At 40.9% G+C, this 25,365-nt stretch overlaps 1 protein-coding gene across 1 annotated transcript; it reads right to left on the bottom strand.

Moving 5' to 3' along the window:
- Window positions 1–1,489: 1,489 nt before the first annotated feature.
- Window positions 1,490–9,450, bottom strand: LOC309558871 (leukotriene B4 receptor 1-like). Its single transcript, XM_082261957.1, has 2 exons — window positions 9,208–9,450; window positions 1,490–3,150 (listed from the first exon to the last, which is right to left on the bottom strand). Exons 1-2 carry the CDS (start codon window positions 9,217–9,219, stop codon window positions 2,056–2,058), a joined length of 1,107 nt encoding a protein of 368 aa, XP_082118083.1. The 5' UTR covers window positions 9,220–9,450; the 3' UTR covers window positions 1,490–2,055.
- Between the last annotated feature and the right edge of the window lie 15,915 nt (window positions 9,451–25,365).

The following is a 25,365-nucleotide window of genomic DNA, read 5'->3' as shown; positions in this document are numbered from 1 at the left end:
AGGTCAAGACAGGCTGAGGACAGGTAATGCAAAAAGATCCCTTATAACCAAAGTGTCAAATGGCACCAAATGAAGTGATTTTTATGGTAGCTACACAATAACATCAGAGAACATGTACTAGTTATTAATCAGCAGAGGATATAGGTATATTATTGTGACAGTACTCAATGTCACTGTGACAGATATTTAAGGGACGCTGAGAAAATGGTTTGGATAACTTTAAATGGGAGAGTAATATTTATCAACAATATCTCTCAAGAGATATGAAGATTTAATCCGACTTTACACTGTGAGACCTATAGCCTGTTTCCATGAAGTCTGACTCCTAAATAATCATAGCAATGCGTAGATGTGTATTCCATGTACTTCAATGTAGGAGACGGACAGACTGTCCTTGGCAGTCTTGTCCTATTGTCTGTTTTGAGGTGGGATGTATATTGTGTTAATTCTGCATGTCCCATTGTTAAATGTTAATGAGCCCACATTATTCTGTCCAGATGGCTAAATAATTAGTTCAGGTTAATTATGTTTCTGTATGCAATACCATCTGCATATGCTATTGTATTCAGACTCACCTGACCTGATAGTGTATATAATGTGTGTGAGTGAATTCAATAAAGAGTTCTACTTCACCCTCAATCTAGAGTCCTGTCTCTTATTGGGGGAATCTGCTACAAGGGATTGCTTTGCTCTTCATACTCCCTTGAATAATCACTAAGCTCTTGTAAGAGCTTGTTCCTGTTCCAGCTTCACTCTCTGGGGAAAGAGAGGTTCACCCACTGGAACCAGGAGCCTTGTCGTAGGTCCAGGGTGCGTAGGAGATGGCGAGACCCCAACCAAGCTGCGACGGTTTGTGGTGTCTGCAGTGGTTATGGTGTCTGGTGGAGTGCTTGGAGCCCTCGGGAAGCACTAGGAGCATCCGTCAACGGAGGTACCCAGTTGATCCATTACAATTATTAATAACATGTGTCACAGGGATATAGCATTAAAAGGCTGGGGTCAGTTTTCTCCTAGGGGAGATAGGACCTGGGGAAGCTGAGATAGTACTGAGTATATTTGTGTACCATATGGCCATTCTGGGCTCGTTGAGCTCTCATGCTTTACTCTGTTATACCTAGTTCTCTATTCAAATAGAGAGATTGCCTTGGAAATGTGTTCTTTCAAATGCCATTTATAGTAGTATAATTGTTTAAAATTCACGTGAGCACACCTGTACTCTACACTGAATTTCATATGTTTGGTTAACTTATGTATGGTCATACAAGATTTTACTGTACTACCTGCCCCTCCACATTATGGTACTCCCAGCCAGAGATAGATATGGAGCAAGTGCCATTATACTCAGGGGCATATTTTTTTTTTCAGGGACAGTTACAGGTAAATTGCAGATGATTTTAACACAGATTTAGCATCAGTGCTTTTTAAAACAGCAAATCATTTGTATCTGCTATACATTCAGATATTCTTTATTTTTCCATAGATTTAAATGAAAATAAGAGATTATACATATATTATTTTTTTTCTAATGCAAAATATAATTTGAGCATGATTTGAAAACAATAACAATTTATAGGATATAATTAAAAAATAACCTTGTAACCACAACCCCGCCATCCCCTGATAAAAAAACATTTTGAGTATAAATCTTCCTGCTGTTGTATAATCTTGTAGAATTGCAGTGTGATACATTCTTTTTTTTCTGGCATCATCCATAACAAGGTATTACCTTTTACCAATTATAAACAAAGAAGGCCCATCACTCAGATATCATGTTTTTCAGTTATCTCTCTTAATCTGAATGGATGAAAATGTTTACACTGCTTTGTATGCTCTGTGCATTTGTTCCAGGTCATCAAAATCAGTTTTGCTTGTCTGATAAATGTAGCATGTTGGGAAATGTTATTTAATAATTTCTCCCAAAAAAGCTCCTTTTTATGGTTTGGGACCATTACATGATCTATGAGGCAGCATTCCATTTTCCTTGTTGTATTTTTTAAAACAAATCTTGGAATGTATCTCAGTCAGAAAATTCCATGTTTTTTCATCATCATACTTTCAATCAGTTTGATTGGCTGTAAATAGTTTACTATGCTCTACGTGCTCTTTGCATTTTTCCAACTCAACAGATTCGGTGTGGCTTCTTTGGCGAAAGACCTGGGAGATTTTACGGAAACTGGACGTCTCAGAATTAGTACCTTCAAAGAGCTTGGCCATGAATCCCACTCCAGCACTTCTAATAAAATTTCCTCCAGCAAACACATACAAAATGGGATTAGCACTGCTACTGAGAAAGGCAAGGGCTGTGGCATTAGGCCTGGCAACTCGAGCTGCTTTGTTTAGTCTTTCCGATGAGAACAGCACCCCTAAGACCTGTATTATATTCACCAACTGGTAGGGAAGCCAGAAGAGTGCAAATGTCACTATAATCATGATTACCAGACGACTTGTTTTATTCTTGGTCTGAAATTTGGCACTGCGTAGCCTCAGTCCAATGAAAACATAGGAGGATAGAATGACTGTGAATGGGATGATGAAGCCTGTTACAGTTTCAAATGTATACTGAAAAATGAGATGTTTAGGAGTGGAAGTGTCATTTTTTGAACCATGAAACGGTATGCAAAAAGAACGACCAAAGAGGCTTTTAACATCACGATAAAATAACATGGGAATTGCCATCAAAGCTGCAAGCACCCAGATTGCAGATACAATGCCTCTGACAACTGGTTTTGTTCTCACCTTCTGAGAAGTGAAAGGTAAAGCTACAGCTAAAAAACGGTCCATGCTCATGAAGGTAATCAGAAAGATGCTGGCATACATACTCAAACAGCTAACATAATGACACATCTTACAAATGACATGACCAAATACCCAATTTCCAGTGGCTAGTAGATGGAGAAAAAATGGTGCTGTGAGTATGACCATAATGTCTGCCATAGCCAAGTGCAAAATCAGAAGGCAGGTTACTGTACGTTTTTTCATTCGAGTTAATATAGTCCAGATGATAAAAGCATTGCCTGGAAATCCAATAATGAAAGCAATTGATAGGATGGCAATCCCAAGGTTGGCAGAAGATCCAGAAGATGGCGCTGAGATCTTAGAAGAGTTTGTCACATTTGGTGTACTTAGGGTAATCATAGCAATAACCGTATTCTGCAAAAAGAAAGTGAGAAATTTAAAAAAAAAATGAATAAAATTTTCACCTAAAATGAAACTTAGGCTGCCCATACATTTTCAATTGTCTTGTACAATTTTCCTTCATATTTACCAAAAAACATATAATACAAGGTCAAAATTAAACAACTTTCAATTGTATCCAATTAGGCAGGCCCTTGAACTACATCGTTAAAGGTAAATCTAAAGGAAAATTATACAAGAAAATTAAACATGGATGGCCAGCCTTAATTTGGCTATAAACAAGTGCTGCAGCGACTGAATTTTAAAAAACACATACCAGCCCATGAAATCAAACTCTGTCTTCCATACACCCAAAATTGTCTCAGCTTTTTTCATCCTGCGATGCCATCTTGGATTTGGGAGATGGCTGTCATTTCCTGATCACTAACAGCAGGCTTTCCCCAGCACATGCACCAGATCAAAGGATAAAAGGAGACTGCTCTGAAGCCTCCTTTGAGTCATGTGTAACCCAGGAGGCTATGGGTGGGCAGGAAAAGGGCTCTATTATCCTTGCCTAGGCAAAGAATAAGGAAGTTAGTGTGACCACCCTACCTTCCGAAAAAAAAAAAACTGCAAATGTATAACAGGGAATGGGAGGAGTAGAACTATGGCAAGAGTGAGTGAAGGTCTGCTTTCATGAAGTATGGCCAAATGTAAATGTCATTACAGATTCCCCGATCTTCCAGGCATAGAGGCAAGTACTGAGGGACTGTAGTAAATATCTCCTGCTGCCGTCGGGTTAAATTGTTGGGAGGGGTAAAGAGGGGGCAGGGGCGTGGTGTATGGGGAGTGATGTGTGTCTATGGATGCACGCAGCACACATGGGGAGTGCATAAGCACAGGTGACTCCTTTATCTGCTAGCTAGCTAAGGAGACATCCACAAACAGACAGGGGGTGCCAAAGACTTGGGGCCCAGCCGCAGGAGAACAAAAGAGAGAATTTTAAAGAAATAAGAAAGGAAGAAAAATAATCGCCATATAATGTAAGTGTGCCCCCCCCCCCTAAATAAATAAGAGTTTAATATCACTTTACCTAATAAATATTTTTTAGATATGATTTGATTTATGTTTAATTTGAATAAAAGCTTTATTATTACTGAAATCTGTTATATGTTCTGTCTGTCTGTCTGTCTGTCTGTCTGTCTGTCTGTCTACTAGGTACATATGAAAGAATAGGATTTCTACTTTTTTTTCATGTAGTAATATTTGTACATTGTGCTGAAGGAAAGCAGACAAAGCAAAAGACAGTAAGTGGCCAGCACTTCAATAATTAAGTTCCAGTAATTTAAAAAGCATAATGTTGTCAGGTCAAACAAACAATGCTTTGGGGCCACACTCTCTTTTCTCAAGAATACTCAATATGCATCTCTAAATAGGATTTGCAGTTATCAAAGCAGCAGAGTTTTTATTACTTCTTATTTTTTAACTAAGCAAAGCATCTACAATGTTATTACAGAAAAAGGACAATTCTACGCAGACCAGGGATGAGTCTTCTGAATATCTGCTGGTAGATCTGTCGGGTCTGCAGAGATTGATGCGACTTAGGAAACCGAGCAATCATTATTTATGAGTTGTATGATTGGGTTTATCTGCATACATACAGTATATATTCCAAGGGTCAAAATTAGCAGGTTCATTAGTTTGACTTTTTTATAAATATATTTGTTAATCACTATTAGAGGCCACCAGTGAAAAAAAATCCTATTTCATTCATCATAAACTTTGCCTAAGAGCTAGATTCCTATCATACCCTAAACTAACAAAACATTATTTCTATATTTTATTTTTGCTGTATCTTCCTTCACTTATCAAGTGACCTGTGACCTACACAGGCCAAAGGACAGAAGAGATTTTCTGAAATCCCTACCTAAACTGCTACCCTTTAACATGCCAAAGACATGGCAGGAGAGCTGTTCCTATCTCCATAAATTTTTTCTTAGTCTTCTCAAATGTGGGACACTTAGCATTCCCTTCCCATTTACACATCAAGTTTTCACAGATACCGGACCAAGGGCAAAGCAACACCAGCTCTTTGGAGCAGCGCTATCACCACAAAAGCAGCAGTGGAAACTGTGGGGAGATCTACTGTATGTTGGCCATGATTGGCAGTTTCCAAGACAATTTTCCAAATATTAATTCTGTCATTTCCTAGTTCTGAGTGACTAAATTATCAAAATTATATGAAAATCTAACAAAACGTCCTTTTATCTGGCAATGTTAATTGGTTTCCACCAAATGGTTTCTAGGAACAAGGAAAGCATTGCAGCTGGCAGATAACTGTGGTCGAAACCTGTTGACAAAAATGCAATATATATTGGTACCTCCATTAAAGTTGTCCTTGTGGTCTGGAACCTGTTAAGCTACTGTGCTTCTCTACCTAGTTCTTGCATGCAGTGTTGAAGTGATCAGCTGGCTGATCAGATGGCCTTATGACTCACAGAGGATGACCACCCCCAACACAGCTTCAGCAGGTCCTCTGATGTCTTTGATCCACACTTTCTGCATCTTGGGCACTGATTATTATTAAAGCAGCTCTGTTGAATTAAAATGTAATTTGTCTTTTGAAGTCACTTTTGCCTGTAATTGCTCAAGGCTGAGCACTCCTGGAAACACAGTTTCAGATTGGTATTGATGCCAGTAAAAAAAACTCACTTTGGGTTTCCTTTCAGCTGCCGTACAACACTAACCACAGGGATCTCAGGTCAGAATGAATACAGTTTAAAGAGACTGAGGTAATACAGAGCACCAGCTCAGTCACTTTACTGACTTTGACATATGGTCAAGAATATCACTAAGTGCCATCCTAAAATTGAGATACTTTATATTCATACTTATAAGACTGAATCAACATAGAAGCATATTTATTTCAATTTTAAATTGCATTTATTATTTAGGGCATATTAATAACTTAATGGGCTGGATTTACTAAAGGCAAATAGAAGGTGCACTTTGCAAGTACAGTTGCACTTATTTTTCCCAGAGTTCAGTAAATGTGGTAAAGCTTCACTTTCTAAGAAGTAGCCAATCAGGTGCAAGGAAAAAAAAAACAGCATTTTTGCAGAGCTTTACCACATTTACTAAGCTCTGAGTATGTTCAAAGTCAACAATCCATTTTCTTTTAGTAAATCAAACTCCATAAGAGAATTGTGATGTATGGTTTTTAAATGTTAAACTTTGTTCCTTACTTTTGCATTAAATCATGAAAAACATCTCTATAAAAAATAACTTAAAGTGATTGTAAAGTCTCATTTAAAAAAAAATTACAAAACAAACATGTTATACTTACCTCCTCTGTGCAGTTGGTTTTGAAGCCTGGATCTTCCTCTTCTCAGATCCCTCGTTCCTGCTCCTGGCACCTCTCTCCTATAGAGTGCCCCCACAGCTATCAGCTTGCTATGGGGGCACCCGAGCCGAGCTGCAGCTCCGAATGTCCATTCAGACACAGAGCTGCCATTCGACCCTGCTCCCTCTCTCTCCTGATTGGCTCACTGACTTTGATTGACAGCCACGGGAGCCAATGGCACTGCGGCTGTATCTCAGCCAATCAGGAGGGAGAGTCCCAGAACGGCCAAGGAACTCGTGGACATCGCTGGGGGGGGGGAGCACAGATAAGTATTAAGGGGTGCTGGGGGTGCTGCTACAGACAGAAGGCTTTTTATCTAGGATGCATTAAGATAAAAAACCTTCCTGACATTACAACTTCTTTAAGTGCAGTTTATTTTTTGATTTCACTTTTTTTTTTTTTCATAGATTCAGAATTTTTGTTTTTTAAGTTGATCCAGACAGAAAGAAGTAATGTCCTAAGAGACAACAGTGAGTAATCTTCTATCATTAAGTCAAGATAGTGTGTAGTCAGATGAAAATACACAGCAATGTTTACCTAATAGGACTGCACATTAAACACAGCCTATCCTTATCACCCCCATTTCAAAATACATTTTTTTGGATGGATCTCTTTTTAAATAAATGTCCAATCAATTCGAGTAGTTGTCTCTTCCCAGTATAAATATATATCTTGAATGTTTGTTAAAAACAAACTAAGGTGCACTTGTACCCAGGCTATAGATAGATTTACATATTCTGAACAAGCAGTAAAGGAGTTCTAAAAAGCTATCACTGGCCTCTCATGTTGCATGCACTGTGAAGTAATTCATTCTCAAAGATCTCAACAAAGACTCTTATGTCAGGTTTCAGTTTAAGTAAGAGCATATGCCTGTAAAAGCCGGAAAAAGCCATAGTGTGCATGGACACATTAGCTAACATGGAGGGGAGTTTCCAGGCAGAAAACATAAGCTCAAAAGCGTTGGCAGCTTACATGAGGGTGGGGCTATCCTCCCATTCTTGAGGAGACTGTCTTAGTTCCCATTGGGGTCTCATCCAGGGAAGGAGGACCTCCTCTAGCCCTTCAATTGTGATTCTCTCTTGATCCTTCTCTTCTTTGATGTGGCCAATGGATTTTTCATAAACGTCTAACCTGTTTAACATTTGAATATAGTTGTTTGACTGTTCTCCTTGGATCACCTAAACTACAAGTTTGTTTCATCTTGCCCTAAAAGATTTTGTAATATTGTATTTTAATGTTCAATAAAAAATGTTTGAAAGAAAAAAAGCTCAAAAGCCCGTAGGAGCAGCTTCTTCGAGCTTCTTTGAGATGCAGTGTGCATGAGCCCTTACAACTTACCTGCTGTGTGTTTACATTAAAGACTTACAGAGTGCCAAAATCCTGCTGCAATAAAAGTAATAAGAAAAGAGCTAACGTTTCAGAGTTTCTTTAGTGAGCTTTGAAAACCAAGTTCTCCAAGAAGTGAATGAAGACGTATTTTAAATATGTGCGAATTCGACTTGAATCTAAACTCCCACAAGGTAGTTTACCCAGTTTCCAAATTTTGCCACCTCCAAGACCCCTAGTTCCTCATTCCATATAATGACTGCTGTCCTTCGAATGTTTATATTACAAAGTATGATTTTACAAAATATATACAAAATATGATGTTTGACTGATAAGGGGGGTCCTTCTTCTTTATTCCCTTTACCCTTCCACAACCAAGTTTATATTTCCAGGTATAGTGCTGTACTACAGTCAATAAATGTTTTTTTTTTTTTTTAAATTTGACAATTTTTATTGAATTTTTATGTACATACCCAACAAACAACTAAAACAAAACCAAAGGGTGTGTATTAGGACACATCGATGCCAACACATATCAGTTTTATGACATCTTCTCCCAATCACCCCACTCAAAAAAAGAAAGGGGGGGGGGAGGAGACCAATCTCCAAGAACAATAAATGTTCAATATTATCACTTTTGTTGCTTTTCCTGTAACGCTTTTGAGGGCTGCATCCCAGTTAATTTGGTGTGTTATTGTGCACCTTGTTTTTATTATTATTATTATGCAGGATTTATATAGTGCCAACAGTTTACATAGCACTTTGCAACGTTAGGGGAGACAGTACAGTTACAATAGAATTCAATCCAGGAGGAGTCAGAGGGCCCAGCTTGTTAGAGCTTACAATCTTGTTTTACCCCCTTTCCCTTGGGATTCATTTGCATAAGTTGCTATTCTCTGTAGGTTACCCTTTACTGTACTAATACAAGTATTTGAACAAGAAGACTTATTTTAAAATGCTTTTACTGTTTGTTCAGAATATAAAAAATTACTTTAGAATGTATAGTCTTGGCAAATCTCATAACAATATTACTAGAAACATCTTCCTGTAAGCAATTTAATGCTGCATACTGTATACTTTGAGATATATTGCAGATCATTTGGATCATTTATTCAGACTGCATATTATTTCTATAGCTACTAAGCTCAAATAATGGAATATTATGCCATGCATTGCTTGTGGCATATCATGCCATTTACATTAGCTACCATATTTATGCAAGTAGACATTAATTTCATTAGTATTGTACAGTGGTGTGCAATGCTATTACTTTCTTTTTATCTCATAAATGTCACCCAGCATATTAAGGCAGGCAGGTGTTCATTTCATTAGTATTCTGCAATGACATGTATACTTTTACTTACTGCCTCTGTCATGATGCTGAAGTCCCAGATGAAAATATCCTAAAGTCAAGTGCAGGAGTATGAATCAGTCCATTTGAAAATATTTTAGACCGACCTTAGAAAAAAAGCTTTAGAAAAGAGGCTGTGCAGGATGTTACAAAAGGATCTTCAGAGTATTGCAGATTTCCTGCTGTCACAACACAAATGTTCTATTTCAGCCTGTTGCGTGAACGATAGTGTCCGTGGATTCTCTAATCTGTCTTTAGACAACCTTTATGCTTTAATAAAAAATCTTTCCTGGTGGTAAGAAGAGAAAATCGAAATGATGTAAACTGATATGTTGAAATGTTTCTTCTGTTCTTATGAGACATCTAAGAAAAGGTACCTCTATTAGGGAATCAGACAATTCATATTCCTCAGACACTGCACTAAATGGCTCAGCATTACCCATTTTACCCTATCAGTTTATCCTGCATTAGAAGCAGTTCAAACCTTTATATGTCCTGGCAGGAAATGTTAGCAATAGAAAGTGGGTCACTCTTTAACCTGTGGAAGGACAGTGGGGTATACCTTCCCTCTGAAGATAAGCCCAGAGGGTATTAAAGTATTACTAAACACAGGAGCCTGCATTCACTATATCTGGTCTCCCACAGTACACAGAACATGAAAATGCAATTATTCCAGTAATTATAAACTGCTAAATTATTTTTTTCCTAATCAGCCCACATGGAAGAAAAATATATTAAAAATATATTTAAAAAAAACATTTTTTATTTTTCCCAAATATTTTGGAAATATATTTGAAATGCTACAATTTTGGCCATATTCAATATATTTATACAATTTTTATCCCAAATATATTGGAAATATATTTGAAATGCTACAATTTTGGCCATATTCAATATATTTTAGCGGGACTGTGACATTGCGGCGGACAGATCGGACCGACCCCTAACTGACATTTTTGACACTTTTGGGGAGATCAGTGACATTACTACAGTAATCAGTGCTAAAAATATGCACTGTTACTGTAATAATGACACTGGCAGGGAAGGGTTTTACCTAGGGGCGATCAAAGGGTTAAATGTGAGCCTAGGGGAGTGTTTTCTAACTGTGGGGGGGGGGACTTGTGAAATTATCATAGAGACCTGTGATCCTATAGAGAAGGATCACAGGAGCTCTGTGATCATTCCAGAGAGAAGAACGGTCAGCTGTGTTTACAACAGCAGGCCGTCCTTCTCTCTTGGCGGCGGCAATCGCGGCCGCAGTCCTGTGGATTGGCATTCCCGCTGCCTAGTGAGGGGCGGTGGCGCCCCCCAGCACCATTACTGTGACCAATGTATCCCTACGTCTTTTTGCACAGCCGAGCCAGCCTGCCGCAGTAAAACTGCGTAGGGCAGTCAACAAGTGGTTAAGTGAACAATATCAGTCATTGAAGTGAACCTAAGTTCAGTGCACTGTTGAACACAGGAGGTCTCTGTGCAAAACTCCACATCCCTGCATACATATCCTTTTATAGTTTCACTGGATACAGTGAACACACCACTGCTCTTTCTTGTTGTTTGATGCTGGCTCCACAACTTCCTACTTGTGGTATACTGTATGTGTGTTGTGGTGTGTTACCATGCAAAATATATATATATATATATATATTGTGCAACAGTGAACCACAGTGAACAGATCATAAATCATGTATAAATCATATATAAAAGCATTTAATTAAAGTGTTTCTACAGGCAGAAGGTTTTTTACTAAACATGTGCAATTCGTTTGAGCCCGAATATAAATTCTGAAAAATGTTCGATTATTCAGAGATTCGGATGTATCCAAATCTCCGAATGAAATAGTAATGAATTTAATTGAAATTCATTTAATTTCATTTTGTATATTCATTTTCTAAGGAATTCCACATTTTCAGAACAAATCAGATCGGTCAAAAAATTATCGACCGATTCAAATACTGTGTGAAGAGAAGCTGGTTGTTAAGGAGCAGGCCGAGAAGCTGGCCACCGTGTCCTTAACAACTGATGATTCATCAGCTGTCAGCGGGCTTCTCCACTGACAGCTCAAATAAACAAAAGAATGCTGGCAATGAAAAATTCTGAAAAAAAAACAACGTGGCCCCCCCAATCCATACTAGGCCACATGCCCTCAACATAGTGGGGGTGCTCTGCCCCCCACCCCAAAGCACATTTGTCCCCATGTTGATGGGGACAAGGGCCTCATCCCCACAACCCTGGGGCGGTGGTAGTGGGGGTCTCTGGGCAGGGGGCTTAACAGAATCCAGTTTTAACAAGTGGGCCCCCAGATCCCAGCCCCCATGTGAATGAGTATGGTAGTACCCCTATCCATTCACCAAAAAGTATAAAGACACAACACAAGTTTTTGACGTCCTTTATTAATAAATAAAAAGTAAAAAAAAAAAAATGCCCCCCTCCCCAGTGTAAATCCATCATCAATCACGATGCTGCCACATGGCTTGACCAAAAAAAAAAACAGATTGGGTTCTCCCCCCAAATCCACACCAGTCCCTTCAGGATTGTATGGGAAACCCCATGCCATTTTTTTTTAAATGGCGAGGGGTGCCCCAAAAATCAAGGGCCTCTGCCCCACAACCCTGGGCGGTGCTTGTGGGGTTCTGCGGGTGGAGGGCTTATTAGAATCTGTCAGTACCCCACATGGCAGAGCAGGCAGATGGTGGAAGCCTTAGACGAGACTGGATATTTTTTTTTTTTTTGTGGTGCGGCAGCTTCGTAATTGATGATGGATTTACACTTGTGGACATTTTCTTTTTCTTTTTTATTTATTAATAAATGACTTTTCAAAAACTCGCGTTGTGTCTTTACTGTCTTTATAATTTTTGGCGAATGTGTAGGGGTACTATGTACCCCATACTCATTCACATGGGGGGGGTGGGATTGTTAAAGATTCTGATAAGCCCCTCGCCTGCAGACCCCCACAACCACTGGCCAAGGTTATGGGAAAGAGGCTCTTGTCCCTATCAACATGGGGACAAGATATTTTGGGGTGGGGGTGCAGAGCTTGCTCGTTACCCTCCTTTCCTGGCCTGCTAGGCTGTTTGCTCGGATAAGGGCCAAGTATGCATTTTGGGGGGGACAGCACGTTGTTTTTTTTTCTAATTTTTCATTGCTGGCATTCTTTTGTGCACATTTCAGCTGTCAACGGGGAAGCCTGCTGACAGCTGATGAGTCATCGGTTGTTAAGGATGTGGTGGTCGGCTTCCCGACTCGCTCCTTATCCAACCAGCTATTCTTCACATAGAATTCCTATTGGTCGATCATTTTTCGATGGCAATATTTGGGTTTGCAAAGGTGTTTTCTGCTCAAAAAGTGGATTAATATCCATTGTGGCTAGAGAGGAATATATGAAAGTTTTTATCAGGTCTTTTTTTTCTGAGAGAATAGGTGCTGGGACCCCTTCTGAAATACTTCCTGTCTCCACCCTTACCCACCTCTGGGCACCACCCCTTGGTTCCACCCCTACCCACCTCCCAGCACCGCCTTATTTAGAGAATACAGAGTCAAGTATCATTATGTCGTGCTAAGTCATTTTTATGGAATTTAATAATAACAAGAAAAGCTGTAAAATAGATCCCCTGTAGCCAGAGCATGGGGGCACTCAAGAGGGATAAGCCAGGAGTGCAGGCAGAGACCTGAGAAGAGGAGGATTGGGCTTCTTAACTTTCAGTATCACTTTAATACTTTTGTACATGTTAAGGGGCACTTGATTGGCAAACACATATAGTGCATCTGGAAAGTATTCACAGCGCTTCGCTTTTTCCACATTTTGTTATGTTACAGTCTTATTCCAAAATAGATACAATTCATTATTTTCCTCAAAATTCTACAAACAATACCCCATAATGACAATGTGAAAGAAGTTTTTTTGAAATCTTTGCACGTTTATTAAAAAACAAAAAACAAAAAAAAAAATCACATGTACATAAGTATTCACAGCCTTTGCCATGACACTCAAAATTCAGCTTAGGTACATCCTGTTTCCACTGATCATCCTTGAGTAGTTTCTATAACTTGATTGGAGCCCACCTGTGGTAAATTTAGTTGATTGGATATGATTTGGAAAGGCACACACCTGTCTATATAAGGTCCCACAGTTAACAGTGCATATCAGAGCACAAACCAAGCCATGAAGTCCAAGGCATTTTCTGTAGACCTCCGAGACAGGATTATACCGAGGCACAGATCTGGGGAAGGGTACAGAAAATGTTTTGCAGCATTGAAGGTCACAATGAGCACAGAGGCCTCCATCATCCATAAATGGAAGAAGTTTGGAACCACCAGGACTCTTCCTAGAGCTGGCCGCCCTGCCAAACTAAGCGATCAGGAGAGAAGGGCCTTAGTCAGGGAGGTGACCAAGAACCCTTCAGCGTTTCTCTGTGGAGAGAGGAGAACCTTCCAGAAGAACAACCATCTCTGCAGCACTCCACCAATCTGGCCTGTATAGTAGAGTGGCCAGACGTAAACCACTCCTCAGTAAAAGGCACATGACAGCCCGCCTGGAGTTTGCCAAAAAGGCACCTGAAGGACTCTCAAACCACGAGAAACAAAATTCTCTGGTCTGATGAAACAAAGATTGAACTCTTTGGCCCGAATGGCAAACGTCATGTCTGGAGGAAACCAAGCACCGCTTATCACCTGGCCAATACCATCCCTACAGTGAAGCATGGTGGTGGCAGCATCATGCTGTGGGAATGTTTTTCAGGAACTAGGGGACTAGTAAGGATTGAGGGAAAGATGAATGCAGCAATCTACAGAGACATCCTTGTTGAAAATCTGCTCCAGAGCGCTCTGGACCTCAGACTGGGGCAAAGCTTCATTTTCCAACAGGACAATGACCCTAAGAACACAGCCAAAATAACAAAGGAGTAGCTATGGGACAACATGTAGCTATGGGACATGTGAATGTCCTTGAGTGACCCGGCCAGAGCCCAGACTTGAACCCGATTGAACATCTCTGGAGAGATCTAAAAAATGTCTGTGCACTGACACTTCCCATCCAACCTGATGGAGCTTGAGAGGTCCTGCAAAGAAGAATGGGAGAAACTGCCCAAAAATAGGTGTGCCAAGCTTGTAGCATCATTCTCAAAAAGACTTGAGGCTGTAATTGGTGCCAAAGGTGTTTCAGCAAAGTATTGAGCAAAGGCTATGAATACATGCACATGTGATTTTTTTTGTTTTTTGATTTTAATAAATTTGGAAAGATCTCAAACAAACTTCTTTCACGTTATCATTATGGGGTATTTTTTGTAGAATTTTGAGGAAAACAATGAATATAATCCATTTTGGAATAAGGCTGTAGCATAACAAAATGTGGAAAAGGGAATCACTGTAAATACTTTCCGGATGCACTGTATAGGGAGTACTTAGGGTGCAATATTCAAAAGTTGAGAAACTCTGTAATGCAGTGTCCTGAACTTTAAATGTTTACATAAAGGCATTTGCCAAATGCCTTTTAATACTTCCCAAATTTTTGGTATGAGGAAGAGGGATACCTTTATGTGCAAAATGTGTAGGACACTGTCCTGCCATACCCTCAATTATGTGGCCCGTGATGAATATGTGAAAAAATGTTTGGTTAAATCTGCAAGTATTTTTTTTTACTTCCACTTTTTTTTTATTTTGCTTTCAAAAATAACAAATACAGCGTATTAGAGGTTAGATGTATAACAGATTTTTTTTTGTTGTTGAAAATATGTACTTTATTTAATATAAAATATATAAAAAACAAATACTTAGTTGGGGTATATTACACCCTGTACTGCAACACAGCGCATAAATACACCACATTACAACACAGGTCCAATCATACAATAAATACATTCACCCTGCAGTATGATGCCCAACATGATGTGCGGATCAAAAGTTCTCAAAGACACTACGTCATGCAAGATGCCACCTATCCAGCATTACCAAGACACATTACCGAGTCTGAAATCAGAGTATGCAAAACATAATTCAATACAATTTAATAAGCAACGGGTGTGATGGGGGTAGGGAAGAGGCCAGGGGAGGGGAAAAAAGAGTTTACAGGCCTAAAGCTTTATTAAAAGGACCAAGACACACACAAGGAAGAGTGGGGAAGGGGAAATCTTTAGACGTTCTCTTCCTTCTTGAAATCCATCAGGTTATAGTATCTTAGCAGACTATGAACCAGTCTACGAAAGTACTCAATGGACATCCTATTTTGCTGGTGGATGAGGCACTTTCTGGCACACCATAAAGCATCCTTAAAGCAACCCATCTCCTGACACGCACCATCAATGTCCTCCTGAAAAAAGTTCCACAGAATAGTGCATTCAGCACACCAAAGTGTGTGATGGCTATCTGTGGCACAAAGTTCTTGGACTCTAGTAACAAGGCCTTCATCAGGTCCTGTACAAAGGGGAATTGGTGAGTGTCTTTGAAGAGACATTCCTCCAGACCACCTTGCAAGTGGCTGAAGGTAGGCCAAGAACAGGCTTCACAGTGTCCATGGCTCAAGTCAACTTGCAAATAGATTTTGATTTCCACAAGTTGAGCTTGACTCCATGCTGCCCCTGCTCCTTGATAAACCTAAAAGTGTCAAATTAATAACAAGGAGTGTCCCAATTGGGGGGGATGGAACTGACCTATTTGTTCCATCCAAGGGACCTTCCCGCAATTGACCTTTGCCCCTGAAGCTTTGCCAAAGTCCACATGGGTCTGGACAAGTGAGTAGATGGAGCGCTGATCAGCAAAGAACACCGTCATGTCGACCATGTGAGTGAGGACTTGACGTCTGTTCTTTCAAGTCCCGCGCGGTGATCCTTCTGATCTCTGGATTCCGTCTGATGCATTCGGCGAAGAGCTATGAGAGATGTCAGAGATGAGAGAGGGCAGCCTTGCCTGACCCTGGAGAAAACCAGGGGAAGGAATGAGTTTTAACAACAATGTCACATTCACCAACAATGTGCTGCAAATGTCATTATACATACAGTTAACGAACAAAACATTTCCCCAAGACCAAACCTGCGCAGAACTCTGCTCAAAAACTCTTGTTAGACATGGTCAAAGGCCTTTTCCTGGTCAAGACTGGTCAGGGCTGCGTGCACTCTGTGGCCTTGGATGAACTGGACCATGTCCCGGACAAATGCAAGGCTGTCCCCAATCCTGTGTTCAGGAATGCCACAAGTCTGATCCGAGTGGATGATCAGTCCTATGACAGAATTCAGCCTGTTGGCCAGAACCTTGGCGAAAATTTTCTAGTCCACGTTCAAGAGAGATATGAGATGCCAATTTTATAAATCCCTTCTCTCCCCCTTCCACTTATACAAGATCGTGATCATCCCCTCCCTGAGCAAGGGAGGCATTCTGCCCTCCACCACCATCTCCTCATACAGCTCCAGCAGGTTCTGGGTCCACGAGATACCACAGCGAAGACTGTCACAGCCCGGGGTCCTTCCCTGCCTGAAGAAACTGACAGCAGAATGCAGCTCCTCCAACGTCAAGGTAACGTTGGTGGCAGATGAACCTGCAGAATCAATAGGGTTAGTGATACCTGACAAGAACCTGTTGGTGGCTGTTGAGTCTGTTTCTTTCAGGGAGTGGAGGTTGGTGTAGTAGTTGCTGGATACTTGCATCACAGCTTCCTTTCCCTTCTAAAATGTTCCATTCTCATTGCGTAGTTCTGACGAGGGTGTGTGTCCTGAGTGGAGTTTCCTGTTAAAAAAAAAGATTTACACTTCTCACCTTTTTCCAGATTCTCCACCTTGGAAAGGAAGACAATGTGCCTGGATTCTTCCTCAAAATGTTCTTCCAGGCACTTGGTGTCCTCCAGGTCCTGCCTTACGTCCCAGACACAGTGTTGAAGGTCCTGCAGGGACTGCAATTGACGTTGCAGTCTCCTGAGTTACCTCCTCCTGGCATACTTGTTGGTGTCCCCTTGCGTAAAAGAAACGGTGCAGCTTAACTTTTACAACCTCCCACTAGTTGCTTATCTTTCCGAATAATCTCTTCTCCTCCTGCCAGATGACGTAGGCCTCCCTGAGTTCCTCCAGCAGTTCCTTATTTTCCAGCAGGCTACAATTTAGCTTCCGGGAGCCTGAACTTGGGGCAAAGCCCCCCCAGGTCACCCTAAAAGTGAATGGGCCTGTGGTCAGAGAAAAAGCAGGGGACCAAGGGGAACCCTTAATGCCTGACTGCCCTAGAGGTGAGCCTAAAGTCAATGCACGGATCCGTCAGAACGGCACCCAAATGGTTCACAGAACCTCGCCCTATGGATCCCGAGGCATCCTACAAGGAAGCCTCTGTGATCATCTCCCTGAGCAGCCTAGAAGTTGCATCGAGTTTCCCATACATGCTGGAGCTGCGCCCATCTTCCTCAATTGGGCAGTTAAAATCACCGCTGACAATACTGTTCTGGTGGTGATGAGTTGGGTGTACATCTTGCCAAAGTTTTATTTCTAGTTTAGGATACAGTTGGGAAGGAATAGATTCTGTGTCTGGTTTTACTGCTATCCAGGCTCCATTACAGTGATTATCCTTACTTCCTTTCCTGCTGTAAAGATATCACCAGACAGGAAGTGAGGATAAATCTGCAACAGGGACACAAATAGTAATAACAATCTTACAGGGGCTATAGTCTTTTACTTTTATTAAGAAAAACATTTATATGTCTGTCTGTGTTGCTGTTGGAGAGCTCCCTTCACTTCCTTTCTGGTAAATGTTGTCAGTAGGACAGAAAGTGAAGGTAAATCTCTCTGGATAGCTGTAGGACTTTGACAGGGGTTCTAACCTTCCCCCTTAAAATTTGAGCTAGACCATGGGTGTCCAACCTTTTGGCTTCTCTGGGCCACATTGAGTGTAGAGAAATTTTCTCGGGCCGCATATTAAATATATACTATGGTTGAGGTATATAAGTAATAAAATGCCGCCGCGCCCCCCGCACTAATTTAACACAACTAGGGGATGATGAAATTAAATGGAATCAGTATACAGAGGTTTACTTCTTCTGAGAGAGAATAAAGGAACACTCTAACCACCATGACGACTTCAGTGATTTGAAGTGGTCATGGTGGTAGGAGTCAGAAACACTGCACATGCTCCCCTACCCTCTGAGGCAGCCTCTGCCTACCGTTAGTTGGAAGCTGCTGTGACTGTGCCCCCAACCTGACTTCCTTCCTCCCCAGCAAAAAAAAAAATTGTCAGGGGGCAGTGGGCCGCATTGCCTAAGGTTCTGGGCTGCATGCGGCCCTCGGGCCGCAGGTTGGACATGCCTGAGCTAGACATACACTTTAAATATGACATTGTTAAACTGAAATCTATATATAACACAACAAGCATTTGCTTCAATGGCTATGAATATTATATATATATGAAGTATATACTGTATGATTGTGCAGTTGATCACTATGCAGCAAGAAGTACACTGTATAAAGCACTGTTCTATTTGTATGGCATGTAAATGGCAGGTATAGTAAACAGCAGGAAATGCACACAAGTCCCCAATATTAGGTAATCTTTAGTTCTTGAGCCTTCAGGAAAGGTTGTGGTGTTTTTTCTGTTATTTCTCTTGTGCAATAATATTGTAAGGATGTCACAAAAAGAATATTGGGGAACTGGAGAAAGTGCAGAGAAGGACAGCCAAACAGATAAGAGGCATGGAGGAGCTCAGCTATGAGGAAAAAGGAATGAGGAACTGAATTTATCCTCTCTTGAGAAGAGGAGATTAAGGGCGGATATGATCAATATATAGAAATACATAAGGGGTCCATATAGTGAACTTGGTGTAGAGTTATTGACTTTAAGGTCAACACAGAGGACAAGGGGACACTCTTTACATCTGGAGGAAAAACAATTTCTCTAAATAAAGAAAGGTTTCTTCACAGTAAGAACTGTGAAAATATGGAATAAACTATCAAGAGCTGGTTCTGTCCAGCTAAGTAGATTGCTTTAACCACTTAAGGACTGACCCATGTACAATTACTGCGGCAGGGCAGCCCTTAAGCGCAAAATCACGTACCTGTATTCATTTTTTCTCCTTCTGGATCATGCTTTGATGGTTTTTTTTTTTGCCTTCTTCTAGATTAACTGTGGGTATAGGACTGTGTATATAGGATTGTATGATTTTTGTTTGTTTTTTTTTAGGATTTTTATTCCCCTTTTACTGTTTGAACTATATGGTCTTTTTTCAACCAGACTATGTAAGGAAGTTGAAGTTGAAGAGTCTTCAAACCACCACTCTCTCTCTCTCTCTAAAAAACAGCTTTCAAAAAGGTTTCAGAAATGAACAGCAAATGTTCATACTCTCTTTATGACTTGGTACTGATCTTGACTGCAGAGCTTAGGAGTCACAGCTTGTTTGTGGTTAATGCAGTGGCTTATATTACAATAAAATGTTTGTAAACCCTAAGAATATTTGCTCCCTTTTGAAAATGGAAGGGTTGGGAGACAAGGATTTCGGGCACTAAAATTCGTAAAAATAAATTTTATTGAACAAAATCTTTAACCACTTGCCGACTGCCTAACGCCGATCTACGTCGGCAGTCAGCCCCTCACAGGCAAAGTGACGTAGGGCTACGTCACTAGCTTGTGAGGGTCTAGGGAGCGAGCGCGCGCCCCCGGAGGCGCGCTCCCGCTCCCGCGTGGTCACGGACCCCCCCCCCGCGTGTGACCAGCGGACCCGATGTCCGCCGGTCCCTCGGCGATCGGCGGGGGAGAGGGAGAATGTCAGGCAGCTTGTGTAAACAAGCCACCTGTCATTCTCCTCGCTGTAAAGACACTGATCAAACTGATCTAGTATGTAGATCCGTTGATCAGTGTCCTTACAGCTCAAGCCACAGCCAATCACAGTAGAAAGCACGCCCCTAGGGATACACACAGCCCCTCCCTCCCAAATAAAGTTAACCCCTTCACAACCAGTGTATTTTTACAGTAACAGTGCATATGTATAGCACTGATTACTGTAGAAATGTCACTGGTAACCCCAAAAGTGTCACAAATGTCAGTCAAGGGTCCGATCTGTCCGCCCCAATGTCGCAGTACCGCAAAAAAAATCGCAGATCGCCGCCATTCCGCGTTAAAAAAAAAAACAACAAAAATGACAAAAATCTTTCCCTTTGTTAGTAAACGCGATAACTTTTGCGCAAACCAATCAAAATACGCTTTTTGCAATTTTTTTTACCAAACATATGTAGCATAAAACAAATTGGCCGAAAATTTTAAAAAATTTTGATTTTTACTTTTTTTTTGGGGGGAATTTCATATAAAAAAATGTGAAAAATATTGTTATTTTTGCAAAATTGACGCTTTTTTTTTGTTTATAGCGCGTGATCAAAAAATCGCACAGGTGATCAAATACCACCAAAAGAAAGCTCTGTTTGTGGGAAAAAAAGGACGTCAAATTCGTTTAGGTACAGCATCGCACGACCGCGCAATTGTCCGTTAAAGTCACGCAGTGCCGAATCGCAAAATACCCCCTGGTCGGAATGGGGGTAAAATCTTTCGGGGCTTAAGTGGTTAAAAACATCTATTGTTGCAAGCAGATGAATGATCTACATTGAAAATAAGACCAATACATAGGTCAACAACGTACGATACAATAACTCATGAGGTATTAGCCTCAATACGGCATAGAAATATACATGTACAAGACAGTTTACAATTTGCATAGATCCAATATAGTGTGCTTCAAAACAGGAGAATCCTGCCGACGGATACCTAGATAATCAAGGTGCCGGTCAACAGGGTCAGCTGAAATTTGTAGTAGATATGTATCATACATTACTTTTGCAATTTGCTCAACATGTTTCGCTTTGCTGTTGAAAGCTTCGTCTGGAGCATACTATTTGGCTTGTCTGTATAAAAATATAGATATATTCAAAAAACAATACGTGATTTTTATACACATTCCATAATTGAAAACATTTTCTATGAGTATACATGATAGGAGTAAATTGTATAGAACATACGATGTCAATGTAGAGGAAACATTTCAATACTTATATTACTTCTAAAGCCCAAAGGGGGTTAGTGGGGGCGTGGGGAGGCAGCCGCCAGGAATGCATGTGGGGACCCCCGCCGTACATTCAGGTAGCATGGCATTATAAAGACATGCATAAGTCAATGTAAAAAACAACATACAATGTATATGCATACCTGTACATCATATATTTCGAACTTCTCTGATAATTTAACGAGGAGGACTGTGAGGTGATTGCAAAGCTCATATATTAGGGAACGACTGTTCGCATAGGTGTGGGGGTAATCACAACCTATGTTTATATCTGAGTAGAATGTAAAGAGTACACAAATTATACTATGCTTATTGTTTATCTATTGTGATTAGCGTCTACAAACACCCAGTGTGTGTTAGGATAAAGGTGGGTAAACAGAACTTTTTTGTGACGAAGACACCCCTAAATAGATTGCATTATAGAGGGAGAGATGAAAAAGCCACTGACCCAGAAAGAAGTAAGTATGCATAGACTTATGCCGCTAGGGGACAGAATGTTTTTTATGTGCATCTATACCACAACATATGGGTATATGTGTCAATAGGCATGTAAGTATCAAGACATTTGCCACATGTTCAGTGACTATATCTCCATAGGAGAATATGCAAGGTTATTATATAGTAGGCTAACATGTAAACGTTTTGGGTTCAGACGTATAATTAATTCACATCCCTTTAAAGAAAAAAAGAGAGATGTATATAAGTACACACTGATCTGCTGTCCCCTCTAGCAGGTGTCTATGCATAACACACAAAGTTTTAAATAAGACCACAAAAGGAGTCATGCGGGGGCACTAATGGTTAGAAATGCTCACCAGTCCTTGAAAGGTAATATTTTTAAAATGTAAGGATATTGAACCTGCATTGCAGATAGCAGACGCTAATGGACAAAAGAGTATAGAAGACAAGACCATGAATATCAGGATTATATCTAATGCCTGGTATTATAAGGATAAAGATATCCGCTTACCCCGTATTGAGCTGTACCACACGTCACACAAGTCCTCCCCGGATGGGGAACCGCCGCCATACTAGGATGCTTGTGCGGCGCCCTTATATGGCGTGGATCCCGGGCGGTTCGTCAGATGACGTCGCCGCCCCGGCCACTCCCCCTGGACGTGACGATACGGCTGAGGCGGAAGTGACTCCGCCTCGGCCAATCATCAACGTCGGCAGAGGCAGATTGGACTCCCGGAGTAACCAGACTCCCGATAGTCCGCTCTGGTGCCACAGGAAGCTCCGCCGATGAAGGCGGAAACTCCCCCAGAGTTATTTGTCCCAATATATCCGGAGTCCACATCTATTCTTTCTTGCCTATGTCCCTGCTCTGTGCCATAGGTATATATATTTTATTTTCCTCTTTTTTCCTCTCTGAATACAAATAGGGTTAATAAGGTTGCTTGCTCTAACACACAACCAACACCGATCCTTTGTTGTCCTGGCAGGGACAACAGTACATATCCTAACAAGTCTGTCACAGGCACTTTTGTAAAAATAGAAAGAGGTAGCATTGAGGGCACCATGGAGTTCGTTGGTAATGCATGGACAGGTCTCATGACTGAGATCGAATCCACATGCAACATTCCAGCAAAAGACGATATCAGTCTAAACCAATATATAGGTACAGTCAAAAAATTAATTAAGAAAAAATCAAACCTGTATTGGCACATAGAGTTTTTTCTAAAGTATATTCAGGCAAGCGTATGCCCTATGGGCCTGCGAATCCATTTATTTCCTTCTTTTGATAATGCATCAAACAAATTCAAAACTCTTTGGGAGCGCATTCTAACAAAATGCAGCACCGACTTATGCCAATTATTAGTGTCCCAATACAAGCTTGACTTAGCTACTTTAGATGCAGAATTATCTTCTTTATACACCAAACATGAAGGTCTAAAAAAACATACACAATATGAATCTAGGTGGAAGGAGGTAAAGGAATATGGGATTAAGCTAAACAAAGATATTATCTGTAAAAAACAAACTAAATTTCTAAAAGACAAAATGGCATTTACGGAGGGATACGCGTATCGGTGGCCAGGACCTAATGGTTCGAGACGATCACGCTATCCACGTGGCCCTCGCGGCCATCCATCAAACTCAGGACAAAGAGAAACTGATTGGGAATCGGATTCATCCTCGATTTCTATGCAATCTGACAGATCTAAAGTATCGGCAAGATCTAATCAGGATACTAGACCTAAAACCGATTCAGGTACACGTAAACGGGGTCCACAAGAAGGGGGTACATACACACCACGTTCTAAAAAACAACCGGACGAGGGATCCAAGTTCCAGCCCCTTATGCTTGGGGCTGGTCCGATTGGGCCCACATCTAGGCCGACCAACACTGTAACACATGAGGTCTTGGAGACTCAGGACCCATATCTTGGGGGCCTGGCCCTCCAAGCCATACAAATGTTGGAGCCATCCACCACTAATACCAACTCAATCACTTCTGCACCATCTGGTCTTCTTAACTCTCACACCCAACTTTTAGGAGCAAGTTCACTTGCCCCACTTACCAGTACACCACCAACCACTACACCTCACGTGGTCACACAGAGACAAACCACCCTCGATGCACACTTCCCGGCTTCACAGGCACAAGCTTCAAATTTTCATTTGAACACGGTACTCAATCTACCCACCTAAAACTTTCTATCATTAACTTAACCCCTTACCAATTATCCCCGCAAGAACTAGAAGTTTTGGAACTTGGCCTTACCTTTTGCCCATCAGTTCCTATGGACAGATATGATACGATAATAGACATATATATATGTTTGCTAGAAATTTAACTTATAAACATATTTTTGATCCTGAACGAAAACGTAATGCGCAAGATAAGGAAATTTCAGAAAAAATTAAACATTATACGATGCAAGAGGGGGATCCTTCGGAATCCCAATCCACCAGCCAACCTCCATCTAGTGCTATCCATAACGAAAGACAGGCATCATTCAAACCAAAATCGAGTAGTTTTCCTGATCTAACCACGAATTCTAATATATGGGCCTTTCTAACCTCGGTGGTGGGGGAGATTAAGAACTGTGAACTACAACCCACACAAAACAATCTATCTAAACAACAAGTGCAAATAATTAATAAACTAAAGAACCACACGGATTTGGTTATAAAGCCCTCGGATAAGGGAGGAAATTTGGTATTAATGACTCAGGAGGGATATGAAAAAATGTGTTTAGACATCCTTACAAATAAGAATTGGTACAAAAAAATCTCTCTGTCAGTTACAAAGAGATTTCAGGCCGAATTTCTGGATATAATTGGACGTGCATACCAATCGGCTCTAATAGACAAGGACTGCTACGATTATTTGAATAATAAATTCCCTAGACAAGCTACGTTTTATTCCCTCCCCAAAACTCATAAAAACCTGACGATGCCTCCAGGAAGGCCTATCGTATCAGGTATTGGGAATCTAACAGAAAATGCCAGCCGTCTGGTAGACTTTTTTCTATTACCCCACGTTGTTCGACTACCATCCTATGTCAAGGACACACTTGAATTTCTAAAAATGATCGAGGATATGGTCGTTCCTCCTGACGCCCTGCTCGTGACTTTGGATGTGAAGGCATTATACTCTAGCATCCCTCACGAGCAGGGCGTCGGAATGATACGTACCTTCCTATACGAACAAAACCATCATACATGGCCTTTCTGTGAGTTCCTTTTAGAACTACTTCTGTTCATCTTACAACACAATAGGTTCACATTTAACGGGTCCCACTACCTCCAGGTGCAAGGCGTTGCAATGGGCACATGTTGTGCCCCGGCCTACGCCAACTTGTACCTGGGGGGGTTGGAGCGACAAATTACATCAGACGAGACATTATCAAATTTTTTTACACATGTGGCGGTCTGGTATCGTTACATAGACGATGTGTTTGTAGTTTGGACAGGCTCAAAACAATTACTAGATGAATTCATTCAAGCCCTAAATATTAACAATTTCAATCTGAAATTTACATGTACTATAGACAATTCGAGAGTCAATTTCCTTGACCTGACGGTAGTCAAGCATGATAATGGCCAGTTGGCTACTAACCTTTACCGAAAAGAAACTTCTGGAAATGTAATATTGCATCCGTCGAGTGCCCATCCAGCGGCACTGATACGCAGCATCCCATATGCCCAGTACATACG

Source organism: Pelophylax lessonae, assembly GCF_965119305.1.
Source record: "Pelophylax lessonae genome assembly, chromosome: 1".
NCBI classification, from domain to species: domain Eukaryota; kingdom Metazoa; phylum Chordata; class Amphibia; order Anura; family Ranidae; genus Pelophylax; species Pelophylax lessonae.
The sequence above is the reverse complement of the archived record's forward strand: the minus strand, read 5'-3'. Positions and strand labels throughout refer to the sequence as shown.